The 15,609-nt window shown below is 42.9% G+C and overlaps 1 protein-coding gene across 4 annotated transcripts in view; it reads left to right on the top strand.

Annotated features, from left to right (window-relative positions):
- MAML3 (mastermind like transcriptional coactivator 3) overlaps window positions 1-15,609 on the top strand; it is a 201,101-nt gene that overhangs the window by 115,702 nt on the left and 69,790 nt on the right. For all 4 annotated transcript variants that reach the window (XM_021396963.1, XM_021396962.1, XM_021396961.1 and 1 more), the window contains exon 2: window positions 7,454-8,941. In XM_021396963.1, coding sequence (XP_021252638.1) covers window positions 7,454-8,941 — 1,488 coding nt within the window. The remainder of the gene's footprint in view (window positions 1-7,453; window positions 8,942-15,609) is intronic.

The raw sequence follows: 15,609 nt of genomic DNA, 5'->3' as shown, positions 1-15,609 counted from the left end.
TTTTCTTCTTCTTTACACTTGTTCAGTAGAGTTAAATGGTACATTTGCAGCTCACTCCACACAGCAGATCTGGCCTTGGGAGCCTGTGAATTGTAATCACTGGGATCTGGGAGACCAGACGAGTACTTTTCCATTAGTTGTTATTTGCCTGTGTGGGACTCAAGGTCAGCTTGAAGTGAAGGCACTGAGGCAGCGAAGAAATAAAGTTTATATGGCTTGCTTGGCCATATTTAGGGCAGAACTACTATTCACTACTGCCTGGCCTTTAGCCTATGGCAAATAGCTCTCAAACTGTGATCAGAGTAACCCAGGACATGTCAAGGGCATCTGGTACAATCCTTTGGCTCTGTCGTCCCAGCCTTTGAGGGTCCTGCAACATTTTTTACAGTGCTGGCTATAACTTCTCCTGAAAGCAAAAGAGACTGTAAAGATTTGTCTCGTGAGACTTAGAGTCCCTCTCTGAAGAAGTATTGGTGCAGAAGAAATAATCTTACTAACTGGACCCTTAGCGCACAGTGAACATAACAGGAGCTGAGGCCTTCAGTGCATTGCATGACTGGGCTATATAAGACCACACAGGTTTGTGAAGGAGTCTTACAAAACTGCTGCTGCATGCAGTCTTTTAAATAGATATGCAAAGGCAAGGCAAACAAGCAGTTCTAGTGCTGCTCTTCTTTCCTAGAGGTGGATCAAGCTGATTGTACTGATGAGGGAACTGTTTGGAGGAAGGGGGAAAAAAACAGATACATTCTGGATTTTTCCAATGCCTTTTCTATGCTAGAATTTTCAGTTAAGTTCTGTCTTTTTTTTTTTTTTAAGGGTTTTCTGTCTGTTACTCTAAGGTCACAAACAGAGCTCGTATCGTACCAGTGCCATAATGGTGAAGGGAAGCAGAAGCTGGGTCAGAGAGTGGCTGCTCCTTCACAGAGCACCAGAGCTTTCCTCTCCCAAATGCCCCTTCATTAGGCACGTGGGCTGGCACAAGCACACCTCACCAGCTTGCCAAGACTTGTGCCCATCCCAGGATGATTTGGAGCAAGGTTTCCCCAGGAGACTATTTCTAGTGTCGCATAACGGTTTAAAGAATAACTGAATAGTGAATGAGAAGCTGTGGTACAAAACCAGACGTATGCCACAATGCTGGTTAGGGTGCTTTGATGCTTCTTACCTTAAAATATGAGCTTCATGGCTTTATTTTGTACCCTGATTTGCAGTTCTTCAAGAGGTGTAGCTTTAATGCTCTGCAGTGTCTGCTTTTTATCATTTTTTTTTCCTGTGAAGATACAAAGCAGATTGGGTATGTTTTCAAAGGGCGAAGATTTATCAGCGCAACTCCCAGACAAGTCAATTAGAGTCTGCCTGGCTAAAACCTCATAACACGCCTTTAGAACGTAGCTCCTGCCGTCTGCAAGGGCAGTCGCAGGGAGAGCATGGCTCAGCAGTGCTGTGTGAGGCAGGAGCAGGCTCTGCCAGCTAAGGAGCATAGCGCTCAGGCTCTTAGCACCCTCATTAAGACTTCGGCACAAACAGAGGAGTGCTGGCACTCCATCCCTGATGAGGTTACTGCTTTGCCTGCGCTTATCCAACTGGACTGAAGCAGGATTAAATTGGATGGGCCTGGGGAGGAGCAAGCCACGTAGATCATGCACTCAGGCTGTGTGGCAGTGATGACAGCATCTCATCCATGAAATAATTTGTGCTGTGAAGTCCGGTTAAACTTGCCAATGATTTTGTATTGAGGAAATTAATTGCATCCACTGCCTGTGTTTCACTCAACAGCTTCCCTAGGGACCCCGCACTCCAAATCTCCTCGAAGCATGCCATTTAGTGACTCTGCATTCATAGTGATGTTGGAGTTGTGGAGAGGGAGAGGCAGGAATTAGGAAAGTATTTTCAAGGCATACTGGGTTTGATACATAAGATATGTACACATAAGCCTGCAAGAAAGATCACAGTTTTTTTCCCTAGCACATTGTAAATGTACACAATACCAACTTTGATGCTCAATTTTTTTGTATATATTCCTGCACTACTTTTTATATATATTCTTCACTCTTGCATACTTACTTAGTGAGGCATTCTCCATCCTGTTAATTCCTACAGGAAAAATGTTTCTTGTGGCAGTACAATGGGCGGTTTGAAAGAGTGCAGTAAACGCTGGTAAAGATGCTTATCTTCTCTGTTTTGCTGCAATTAATATGAGTAGAGCTAGAAGTCCTCTTTTTATCCCACACCTTGAGCAATGGAAACACAAAACTTTGGTTTGTGAGGAGGATATATCTGTGCTGCAGAGTTGAGTCCTGGGGAAGGAGCAGATAGATGCAGACCTCTCCCCCTCTCTCTCCCACCTCTACAGAAACATCCCCTTCCCTCCTCTCTCCCTTCCCTTTCTGGCAGTGCTGAGGGAAGCATGTCCCAATGCCTGCTTTCTCCGGCTGTGCTGGCCCACATTAGAATTCCACCGCGCTGACCACAGGTGGTCACAGAGTCACAGCGTTTGCCTGCTTTGACTTTACCAGTGCTGCCACCACTTTGCTCTCTTGCAGTGCCTTTTTTGCTGCTTGACCTTGCAGCATGATCCTGCTGTTGCCTGGGCGGGCAGCTTCCACGGGGGTCTGCATGCTGCCGGCTCTGTATCCAGCTGCCGCTCAAAACACTAACTCCTCCTGTCCAATGGACCTAGCTAAACACATCATTTTCCTTACTGCTAGCTCTTTCAGGCTTGCCTGACGCCCTGAGCTTGTTTTACTCCTTGCTGTTAACACAAGTGGTTTGTTCTTCAGATAGCTGCTTGCAAAAACAAGGCCGATGGTAGTCTCCAGCAGACGTGAGCTGCTCAGATAACAGGCAGCAGTTTAACCTCATTCTTTCAGCAGAGGTTACTCAGTGAACCTGCAGAGGTTACTGGCAGAGCAAGACTTTTACCAACTTCAAACCGATTTCACACTGGGAGTTTCCTGTGTGTTTGAAATGCTTCAGTGGCCTGCGAGGCAACAAAGCTGGTGAAAGGTCTGGAGCACAAGTCTTATGAGGAGCACCTGAGAGAACTGGCACTGTTCAGTCCAGAGCAGAGGAGGCTCAGGGGAGACGTTATCGCTCTCTACAACTGCCTGAAAGGAGGTCGTGGCAAGGTGGGGACTGGCCTCTTCTCCCGGGTGACAGTGGTAGGACGAGAGGGAATGGCCTCAAGTTGCGCCAAGGGAGATTCAGGTTGGATAGTAGGAAAAACAACTCAGAACGAGTGGTCAGGCACTGGAACAGGCTGCGCAGGGAGGTGCTGGAGTCACCGTCCCTGGAGGGGGAACATGGTGATGTGGCACTGACGGACATGGTTAGTGGGCATGGTGGGGGTGGGCTGATGGTTGGACTAGATGATCTTAGAGGTCTTTTTCCAACCTTAATGATTGTATGAGTCTTTAAGAACTGGGCGGACGGGCCCTGCATGGAGGAGCACAGCATGTGCTTTAAGTGAGCGGTTACAATCCCAAATCAATTTGCTATGTCAGGCTTCATCCTGTGAGTACACAGGCATTGGTGTGACATGTGCAGCAGTGTGAGGAAGTGGGGATGGTTTGATGCACAAAGTATTTTCACCTGTTGGAAGCAGCTTCCTGTCCCTGGGCTTTGCCTGGCCACTTGTCTGAACTCAGTTCTGGTTTTTGAACACCTGTCTTGCTCTCTCCTCATCTCCGTGTGACACCTGCAGCAAGATTAGTTATGATTGTCAGGAGGCTGCTGTGACCAGTGTCTGAGGTCCTCCAGCTCCACAAGATGCAGTCATGTTGCCCTTTGGCACTGTTGACTTGTTAATGGCTGTCTCTGAGGCAGTCCAGCAAGGACACAGATGTCCAAGAGATGTGGAATCCTTTCAAATGTTTGAGCCGAACTGGCATCCAAAAGGCGATAGTAATTATTCCCTGCTGATCTCAGATGAGGTTGTTATGGCTGTTGCACCTTTGCTTAGGTGATCTGTCAGGTCCAGTCACGTTGAGTAGTGCCACTTGACACAACCGCTGTGACATGTGCCGAGCATTTGGGCACAGTGCAAAAAGCTGGGGAGTAAACTTGTTGCAGCATGTCTGCGGGCTGTGAGCCCGTGTCCACAGGCTCTCATGTCATCTGGCCATCAGCTGGAAGCGGAGCTATGCTAGGCACTGCGAGTGGTGCTCCGTTTCCACAGGCAGGAAGAGGATTTAGTCTCTGTGCCTTTTTCTTCCTTTTTATTTTTTTTTCCTTTTAAATTTTTGAAAGAGCAATAAAAGAACTAAGCAGCCGCTGTCCTGGTCACTCCCCATACATAATTGAAATAGCTGCCCGCTGAAGTCAGCATAAGCAGGGGGGATGGGGCCGGGTAAGTGGCTCTGACTGTTGCTATAACAACAGCACCTTGGTCTAATTTCTTTTGAAAAATGAATTGCTGCTGGTGGGATGAAGCGAAGCAGCTTCTCCCGGCAGATGAAAGCCCTGCCGACAGCCTTGGTGCTCTGTTGTTTATGTGTTGGGTGTGCTGTGGCATGTCCGAGCAGCCCTGCTGAAAATTTCAGGGCAGGTTAGATCAGCTGGGCCAGGTCGTGGTGTGGCTGTGTGTTGGCATGCACAGCTGCTGTCCTCCTCTGCCCCCCAGTCGAGTCATTTAAAAAGTCAGCCCACTAAAGTTTGACCTTTTCCTGCTCCGCAACAAGAGTTTCTCCAAAGGCATGTAAATAACAGCAAGCCCTGCTTCACCCTGTTTTCTGCTTTGAAATGCAGTTCCATCAGCCAAATATTTTGTGTAAATAAAGGTAAAAGCCTATGAACCTGGCAAGGATTTTATTTTTATTTTATTTTATGCATCAAGAGTCTTCTGCTCCAAGATATAAATCTCTACTCTGAGGCTAATGTCTTCATGAAACATACTGTAAATCACATGCACAAGCTAGGCACTACTTCTTAGAAGGAAGTGGAAGACACTTTGCAGGAGAATATTTTACTTCAGGCTTTGTTTTTACAGAGGGAAGGGGAGGTGCTGGAGTTTTATTCCAAGACACTGTGCAATCCTAATGCAGTAAGCTGCTGGCCTGTCTGTGGTCAGTGCATGACACTCAAGCCATCCACTAGTTTACATGGTGGTTGAGAATGAAATCAGGATATGAAAACAACCACTTGCATTGAAATAAGTTGATAAGAATATTTGTGTGTCGTACCTAAAAAAGATGCATCTATTTTTGTGGCCCTCAAGCCCTCCAAAACACTGGAGCTAAGATGCTTCGCCACCCATGAAGTTTGTATGCAGCAAGTTCCCTTCCAGTATACCTTTGTGTTTTGTTTCTTTCTACCTACAGTTGTTCAGTGAGCAAATGAACGAAGTAAAGAGAATAGATTGTTCTATTGTCTGTTAGTCCCCCAAATCCAAAGATGTCTGAAGGAGAATAATGTGGAGCTAGAAACTTTGTTTTGTTTTCATTTGCAGCAAGGCAGGATCTTGGTACATCTGATATTTGATGGAAAATAGTTTCCATCTCAAAGCTGCTTTTTGTTGTAATACATAATAAACACAGATATTAATATTTATATACTGGCCCTGCTTTTACTTTCACTGAAGTCCTTGTATATTTGTACAGGGGGACATCCAAATTTTACATCATGTCTACATCTTTAGGAGCTGGTATTTTTAGGGTTGGTTATTTGCCTCTGGATAGTTTTGATTCTCTTGGTAAACATTCATGTACAAATAAGGTGATGGATTCAGGACAAATTCGTAAAAGATGTAAAATGTGAAATTGTGTCACTCTTGTCCCTGCTCCGTAAGGGATGCCTGCAAACTCTCTTACATGGCCTTCTCTTCATCAGTAGAAGCCTGCCACAGGCCCTTCGGTATGGCTGTTCTTACTGCAGTGCAGTACTTTGCTAACATGATCTCAGGGCAAGGGGAAAACAGGCTCAGTGGAAGACTTTTGCCACATACCAGTGACATGGGATAAATACAGCAGTGTTCAGCTTAATGCAGGATATTAGGGCAGGGAGGCAGAGGGTGAGAGCCACATAGCGTCCCACTCACGTGTGGCTGTCTTCTTGCGCCGTGCTCCCAACAGCCCGCACAGCACTGGAGGAAAGGGAGAGTGCTGCCCTCCCTGAGCTGCTCCCTCTGAGTGGGGAGGAAAGATGAGTTTACTTGTTCTGCACTCGGTGTGAAAGGGAAGCCTGCCCTCTGGAATGGGAGGACTAAATGGAGTAGGCGTTGCAGGAAGAAGGAAGGTTGAGGACCTCTAGTTTAGGGCAGGGATGGGAGCTGAGTGGCTGAGATTTTCATATCAGTAAAAGTACTTGAAAAATTTGATAAAATCTTGGGTTTTTTTTCTTTTTTCTTTTTGGTCTTCTATTGTTCTACTATCAAGGATGCAAGTGTGTCCTGAAGGAGTTCTCTAGAGCTATGATCTCTTTGCTTCCTCCCCTCCCCACTATTGTTTTTGCAGGAGCTAAAGAAGGCTGCTTTTTTTAGCCTGGTACATAGAGCAGAGAACTTAGTGTTAGAGTGTGGTAGGAGGGGATTGGACACCGTAACACTGCTTTACTATTCTTTCTTTAACATAAAGTAAAGCTTATACGATTACGTTATTCTTTATAATATTCTCACAATTAATTTAGTTGCTTTCCTGGACTCTTCCTGTTATCATTTCTGTTAGTTATTTGTCTTTTATGTTAGCCCCTACCACATACAATGTTTCCTTTTTTTTTTTTTTTTTTTGTGATTTGATTGGGTTAGCATCATGCAAAGTGCTTGCTATTTTTTAGAGTGGTTATGGTTTTTTCGTCATTTAAAACTGATTCTCAATATGTTTTGCAGCCAAAAGACAGAGTGCTATTCAAATGAAGCTACGTTAATTAATTTTTTCAGATTTTTTTTTTATGTCAACAGCACATTCCAGTACAAGTAGTCAATCAATTGTATTGCAGATATTTTTTCAAAAACTTGGAGAGACTTTTTTTTAAGAAAGATTTTCAGTATAAATAGTAAATTTTAGAGATTCCATTTTTGAAAATTTAACTTAAGACTCCGTAAAGGAGTCAAACTTTCAGAAGATACTGCTTAGTATTTTGTGAAAACAGAAGTTTCATCTCTGTGTTAGGCACCAAAAAATTGGAATACTTGATTTGTTCTGTAAAATTCAGGTAGTTTGGAGAGTACAGGCATGTTTTACAGTTCTGGAACTGTGGACCCGTGCTCTCCTATTCAGGGAGTGAGTTTTTTGTTTTTTGCAGTTGTTGTTTTGAATGGTTGGTTTGTTTGTTTTAGACTGTCTTCTCAAATTGATCAAGGCGTAAGAATGAAATCAAGGAAACTTCCTAATTAGTTTTTAAAATCTACTGTCACTAGTCAGCTTGATAACAAGTATCTGTCACGAGGCTCATCAGCACTTTTCTTTGTCTCTGCAACTGGCCAATATTATTTTTTTTTCTCTTGTTTTCCCTTAAGCTTCAAGAGACAGTAAAAAGGAAGTTGGAAGGCGCACGATCACCTCTCAACGGAGAGCAGCAGAATGGAGTTTGCGATGGCAGCTTTTCTCCAACCAGCAAGCGGATACGGAAGGATGTACCAGGCATCGAGGCAATCAACAGCTTGCCCAATAACTTGCCCTTGCCTGCTGTTTCTCCTCTTCACCAGCTTGACATGAAGGCATCCCTGCCCCTGCAGAACTGTGGAACTCACGGTGGCGGGCTAGAAGATTTGGGTAAAAATGGTGGGCTTTCAGAGATAAAGCTCCCTGTTAATGGCTGCAGTGAGTTAGACGATGGTTTTAATGTCCTGCAGAACAAGGAACTAAAGCAAGAGCCTTTGGACGATCCTACCTGCATAGACACTTCAGAGACATCTCTTTCAAATCAGAACAAACTCTTCTCAGACATTAATCTGAACGATCAAGAGTGGCAGGAGCTAATAGATGAACTAGCAAACACTGTTCCAGAAGATGACATACAAGATTTGTTCAATGAAGACTTTGAAGAGAAGAAGGAGCCAGAACTTACGAGGCCTGCCACAGAGATTCAAGAGAGTGCAAGCGTCAAAAGCGATCCATCTCATTCCCCATTTGCTCATGTTCCATTAGGATCTCCCCAGGTGAGGCCTTCTTCTTCTGGTCCTCCATTCTCAAATGTTTCCACAGCATCTAGTGTAACTTCTGTATCCAGTGCTCCACCAGCTCCAATCCCTGCAGGCTCACCAGCAAACTGTGTTGTTCAGTCACCTCAGACTCCCAACCAGGCCCATACTCCAGGCCAAACTCAGACACGATCTGGAAATGGCTATCTTATGAATCCAGCAGCAGCAAATGTGGCAGGATCAGGGCCTGGACCGGTGAATATACCAAGCACTGACTTGTCTCCAGCTGAACAGCTCAAGCAAATGGCCGCACAGCAGCAGCAAAGAGCTAAGCTCATGCAGCAGAAGCAGCAGCAGCATCCAAATCAAGCCTCCAGCTGGTCACCTGTGGGCCCTCCATCTAGTCCATATGGAGGGCCTTTCAGTGCAGAGAAACCAAATAGTCCAATGATGTATCCCCAAGCCTTTAACAACCAAAACCCAATAGTGCCTCCTATGGCAAACAATCCACAGAAGACCACAATTAATAACTACCTCCCTCAGAATCACATGAATATGATCAATCAGCAGCCAAATAACCTGGGCACAAACTCTTTAAGCAAACAGCCTAATATGCTTTCTTATGGCAACACCAAACCTCTGACCCACTTCAATGCTGAGCTGAGCCAGAGGATGACCCCACCAATGGCAAATCCCAGCAAGAACCCCATGATGCCATACATACAGCAGCAGCAGTCCCAGCAGCCGCAGATGCAAGCTCAGATGGCACACCTGAGTGAGGAACAGAAACGCATGCTCATCATGAAGCAGAAAGGAATGATGAACCAGCCCATGGCATATGCAACACTTCCTTCCCTTGGTCAGGTAAGTGCGAATATGCGATATGCGGACAACCAGAAAGAGGCTAGTACAGAGGTTTAATAACTCTTTGTATGGTCTCCTACTCTTTTTTTCTGGAAAGTATGGAATGTCATTGCAAGTGCTTTTTGGACTTTTCTTGTGATATTGGAGCTTGATCGTTTTATAAAATGACTGAAATTATGCTGCATTATGTTTAAGATAGGTCATTAAATGACTGTTTCTCTGAACCAGCTTTTCCTGTGCTTCTGCTGGTGAGTGAATAGGGCTACTCAGTAAAGCTTTGGTTCTGAACTTACTACTCTTTGGAGAGTTTGTTTCATTTTCTCCTAATATAAAACTTCATGCTTTTAGATCCCAAACCACTGTACGGCTTAATTTCCATAGCGTAGTTAGCATTATAACAAAAAGATGGAGTGGTTGGCTCACTCTCTTGGGGTGAGCACATTTGACACTTTGGCTCAAGGAGTGAAGGAAAGACATTCTGGGTGCTGAATACCTTTGTTTTCCATTGGAAAAAGTAAACATAACTGAATGGTTTTAGTGGTGCTTGAGCCACGGCTGAAATGAGATGGTTTATTCCAGGACTTTCAAGAAGTCTTTAGCACTCTTAAGTATAATGTTGGTAATCTGTGGAGTACTCTGAATGGCTTTCAGCAAGAGGCTAAAGCTGTGCTGGCTTGAGTGACTTGGCATTGGTCTCACTTGTATTCCATGCTAACCTCCGGTATGGCAGGTGCCAGGCTTGGGGAAATACTTCGGAATTAATTGATAACTGGTTTGAATAATGGTTGTAGTGATGCCAAACAGCCCTGTCACCACCTAGCTCAGCCGAGTATTCTTACTTGAGTAGGCTCTGTAAACATCTGCACACTGGTGTAATGGAGAGGCTTGAGAATAAATCTTCAGGATGTTGTTAGAAGGGATTTTAAAATAATTAAAGATAATAATGAGTTCACAAAGTAGGTGATGCTATCACGGAAGTTGTGCAACCAAGACACGTCAAGATTTCTGATATAATAGTACACTGATAGAGTTGTTGGTTGGTAGGTTTGTGTAACAGTGTTTTACTAAATTTGCCATTTCCACACCACCTACACGGAGTACTTCCTTCTGAGCATGGATAACTGTGATGCTGTAATGCATGTAGAAATACAAAAAAAACCCTGTCATTTCTGCAGCCTGTGGAGTTTGGGGATCTACCAATAGAAGGAGCAGGAGGTTCACCAGGTCGGAGTCCATTACAAATTATTTAAAGTGAACTGCAAAACAAAAAGAAATGTTCATCTGCCTCCTGATTATGATTCAGAATGTATGGTAGCAGCTCAAAGGTTTGTATTTGTGTTTTAATTCTACTTGCCTACTGCATTGGAAATTACCAGTCTAAAGCTCCTTTCTTTTGTGAAGACTTCTCTAGAGAAACACTGCGATAATGACCTAAAAGTCAGACTGTAATCAGAGATACAGATTTGTCAGGTTGTAATTGAGAGGCATATAATGTTTGGTCAGGCTGTCTAATGTTTAACATTTTTGTTACATCTGTTGAAGTCGAACACCTGCCAAAGAATTGAGAGGAAGAACTGCTTATGTGAAAGAGTTAATGTCATCTCCTCCATTTCATTAGTTGAGAAGTTCATGTTACTATCTCTCTGCAGTTGTCTGATATGAACAGGAAGTCAAGATTTCATGTATCTAATCTCAGTCAGTTCCTTTTTTAATATAAGAAAAACTAGATATTTGTATAAAACTAGACGTTCTTCCAAAACTAAGACCAGATATTAAGTCATTTCTGTATCTTACAAAGAAGAAATCTAAGGCAAAGCCGTATTTTATTATATAAAACTCACTTGCCTACCCAGAAGGGATTTTGTTTTGTGAGGAAGGTTGAAATAACAGATTTCTATATGTAATGTATTTTTTCATTCCTTGTCTTCTTGCTTCCCTAAAAAGCATTTTTCTGTGGAAGACTGGAAATCTTTATTATTGTGAGATGTGCTTGGTAGAAATGGATTGGTTTTGCAAAGGTGGTAAAATGATCTGTTGATGTTATTGAGTTGAATCCATGCTGATGCAGATTACCTGATTCTACTCTGTACTGCAGGATGCAGGCAGTCAGAGTAGCCAGATTGTCTGTGAAAAATCAGGAGATTGCACTCTTCAGTTTGCAACACATTTCTGAGTGCAAGGGGAATATATCTTTCAATGATCTTTTAGTTTCTACCTTCATTGTAGTTTTGGTCTTTGACACAGAATTGTAAAAATGTGTGTGTGTTTAAATAATCATGAGGATTTAACAAACGCTATTTAAAGGGAAAGAGAGTTCTAGCTATTGTATCGCGTGGCTAGCAGTGTCCATATGTTTCGGTCAGGTGACAACTGTCGGGGGATGATCAAGACCCAGAACACGACTTAGGGAGAATCAGGCATGTACAAAAGACCCTACCTAGTCTTATTTTCTGTGTCCTGTGGCATCATCCAAGTATAGCTAGTTGTGTGCGTGTGTACCACATACATTCATTAGACCTGTGTCCATTTTGGCCACTTGGTTGTTAATGAGCAGAATGCACTTGTGACTTTGATCACTTAATGTACTATAGAGAGACACCGTTTTTTCTGTTGAGGCCTTTTGGACACTATGTGGAGGTCAGTAGGCGGCAGTTGCCCTACAAACGTGTTGGTGAGCGGCTGGTGCTCAGGGCTGGTGTCTTGGGCTTGCTGGGTCAAATGCTCTTGTGAAGAAAGGAGAGCATTTAGCTTGATGTCAATGACAGCAGCAAAACCAGTGTCTAGCAAAAGGCTTTCTGCAGTGTCAGCATTGAAACTCTTCCTGTCAGACACAGTGGTCTTTTGCTTCACTGCGCAGACCGGGACTGGCACTGTGCCTGTAGCCCCTCTGCACCAATGTGAAAGAAGCACACACCCTGTAACGTGATAGCCTTCATTTTATCCTATAGCTTGTTCTCTTCAAAGAAGTGCTGGGTGGGGTGTTCTTCTGTTTTTCCACAAAACAGACAGCATATTGGATATTGAAGTAGGGGATTTTTTCCAGCATGCAGCAGAAGGTAGTACAGGCCACTCTTGCGAGACTGAGTATAAAATCCATGATCAGATCCCAACCCATCTACATTCAGCAGGGCTCTATCCTGCTACCGGCATCCCCTCGTGCCCAACTTTTCTCTACTTGGTCAAGTTTTTACTTGGAAATCCCTGCTCTTGGCCTTGTCCCAAATGCCCAGATCTGCCCTAAAACTGCATATTAGTGTGTGAGGATGTGGCATTTAATGCCCCTTAGCCTTGTCCTTCTCGTGGATACTGCTGTGGATGCTTTGCTGTGGCTATAGGCTAAAGCATCAAACACAATTTTTCCCTAGGGCTGGTAACATGTAAGGTGTTTGAGGGGTAGAGGTCCTCTGCTGTTCTGGTTCCTGTACAATAATAAAAGAGATTGGTTTGGCACCGAGATGCACCAGGGGCCTTTTAGGAGTTCTTATGTGATTTAAGGAATAAAAGCAACCCTAAAACAACCTTTTCTCTAAAAAAGTAGAGCTTTAACCCAGAATGTTCCATTTAGTTTTTGAAGGTGTACGAAAGGTTTAATGGGAGGCATTTTTTCCTTCTTTGTTTTTTTTTTTTTAATCTTTAAACCAAAAATAATTTCAAATGGGGGAAAAGCAAAGATGTTTTCTTTGGAAAATTTCAGAATCGTTAATTGTGCCTGTTCTTGGTTCCAGCTGTTCAATATGTGTGCATAATGGTAAGAAAAAAGCAGCCAAATGGAATAGACGTTGAATGGCTGAGAGAGAATTTGATGTTTGGAGCCAAGTGAGGGAGGGAGAGTAATGAGAGGTCGAAACAAAACAGAATTCTCCGTGGGTGTAAGAAAAATAAAACTAGACTGCAGCTCTTTGCCTGCATGAGGCTGTGAGGATGCTGCAATTATAGTTCCTATTGAAACCACTGGTTACATTGTTTGAAATTAGAGGGATGTGAATGAAGAGGAGAATTGACACCACACTTGAAGAACTACCTTCAAGTTCTCTTTTCTGTCTTTTGTTTTAGTCATAAATTGAAGATGCATCATCTGCTCAGTCTGTTTTTGTATGCAAAGGATAAAGGGAGATGTGCGTCCAGAGAACATGTCCAAAATGTCTTTGTCCTTTCCAAGTGAAAAGGTGTGCTTCTCCCTGGAATAGTAAAAGATTTTATACTTTTTGAAGGTTATCTTTGGGACAGGGAGAAAAAGTGATTGTTGATGTTCTTTACGTTCAGGTAAGCTAAGAGATTTGTAAACTAAAGATTTGTATTCACAACATGAAAGTGTAGCAGAAACACAACTGTCTTAGTAGATTTTAGGGAAAATTGGATAGAATGGAAATAATGACTGATGCTTTGAGGATTCCTTGGTGAACTTTTTATAGAGACATAGTGAATGCCTGTCTATGGTGTGTTTGACTTGTAACCATTGTTTTCCACAAAAGGATGTGTTGGATGGATTCTCACAATCTCACTAGATGGTTTGTAAATACCAGCCTGGCCTTCCAGTGCTTACCTTTCTAGTATCATCTGCCTGTTTTCTAGGGAAGAGGTCATAAGAACATAAATCACTAGAACCGAATGTTAGCAGCACTTGGCTAAGATTGGATCTCCTCAACACAATGCTAAAAAGAACTCTGGTTAGCTGATATTTCCTCATTAACTATCTCTCATGATCTGTATGTGTGTGTACTTTTTAACCTAATACATGCTTTGTTCATTCTTTATACCTAATGTTTTTCTCTAGTCTAAGCCTTGCAAAATCCAAGTATAAAAGCACTGTTCTGTTGTCCCAACAGAACCAATAATTCTACCATGAGCAAACCATGGCTGTCTTTGGTGAAACCTACTTTCCTGAAACTGCTGATGGGTATTCCTGTTTTATCCTCTGAATCATCGCTGACAGAAAACTGAAATCCATCCTTTTGCTGGAGACAAGTCAGAATAACTAGTCTTTTCCTTGTCTTAAATATCACAGTTACAATGGCAAGCCTTCAATTCTTGGAAATTTCACCACTTTTCCAAGACTTGTTAAAATACGTTGTTGTGTGATTTGCTTCTGGTCTAGTTTCTGTAAGACTCAGAGACTCAGAGTTATCCTTGTCCATAAAGAAATGGCCCTATGTTACCTTTAGAAGCAGAAAATTTGTATTGCTGATTACACAAGAAGTATGTTTACCGTCTTCTATTTTGAAGTATCCACAATAGCATACTACCTTTTTCTGCACGGTCTAGACTGTGGCATAAAGAGCAGTTTGCTCTGTTATTTAGGTAGGCCTGTTAGTCTGATGATACAATGTACATCAACAAATACTTCCCAAGTTTTATTAGTAACAGCAGCAATCTCAAAACATGGTGATTTGGAAATATCTATAGCCAGTAGCAGCATTATTTTTACATAAAGAGCTACACCTTCCTGCTTTTTTTTTTTCCATTTTTTTTCCCTTACTAGGCAAGTTGTCATCATCAGTTTTCATTTTCCAGCCTTGTAACCCATTCCACCTGCTTTCAGCAATACCAGGGGTGATCCATTTCTTATTGTTCACAGACTTCTCACTCTTCTTCTTTATTATGTATACTCTTACTGTCAATATACAATGATGTAACACTGTGTTCTTTCCACATGCTTTTACGGTTGGATCTGTCAGAAACCGACAACGCAGCACTACTGAAGATCTTGGAATATTTATACCATGCTCTTCCATGGGCATGTTTGTCGTCCTCTAAGCATAGGCATAATTAATACAGCATGAAAGGGCGGATGCTTGCAGTACTGGACAGTGACAGTATTCTGGTGTCCCCTGGAAAATCAAAAGCCCTCCTCCATTAGGATTCCTGTTTTCCAACTCTTCTTTACCTATTTGGCCAGAAGTATGCTTTTGAAAGTAAAGATTCTCCCATCCACTTTTGACTCTAAAAAATAAACTTAATGGAAAACATTTCAAATTACAAATATTGCAATAATACTTCAAGATGATGTTAGATTGGTGGTTTTCCTTACTCTTGTTTCAGTGTCATCTGTTCTTGTGCTACCCAACTGGACAACTGGACAACTAAGGCTACGATGCCCACCTCTTGTCTGCTCCTTCTCATTCTCCTCCATGATCTGCAAGCTTAAACCTCTTTCTTCAAAGTTTCTCTGCAGTCACGTTTGTATTCCTAACACCTCATGTAGACCTTTTAGGAAAGACACCTCACAGAAACAAATCACATTGGTTTCAAGCTGCCGTCTGTAGTGAGGACACGGGTGAAGTAATTGCTCAGCACAAAGAGTGTGTTCATAAATTGCTTCATCTGCCATCAGCAAGGAGCTGCACACCCATTTTTGTGTGCAGTGGATTTATTAGACATTGCAGTTAACAGTAGTAATAAACTCATCACCAGGTCCTGGACAGATCTAACAGTACAGATCCAGGTCTAGAGGGGTCTTCAGTTCATCTCCTTCTCAGAAGCACGAGGAAGATACCCGTGCAGAGGTTGGTGGTTGGCCTTCCCTCTCTGCTAATGGCAGTCACCCAAGCTGTGTCACTGAGTTTGGAGCAGAAAAGGCTTTGTTGGAAGACAGGAAATGCTTTACAGCTGTTCACCCATTTACTGTGCAGAGGGCAGCTCTGGAGGGTGATACCTTTCAGGCAAGTCAA

This window comes from Numida meleagris, chromosome 4 (genome assembly GCF_002078875.1).
Source record: "Numida meleagris isolate 19003 breed g44 Domestic line chromosome 4, NumMel1.0, whole genome shotgun sequence".
NCBI lineage: Eukaryota > Metazoa > Chordata > Aves > Galliformes > Numididae > Numida > Numida meleagris.
This window is presented reverse-complemented; position numbering and strand designations above follow the sequence as displayed.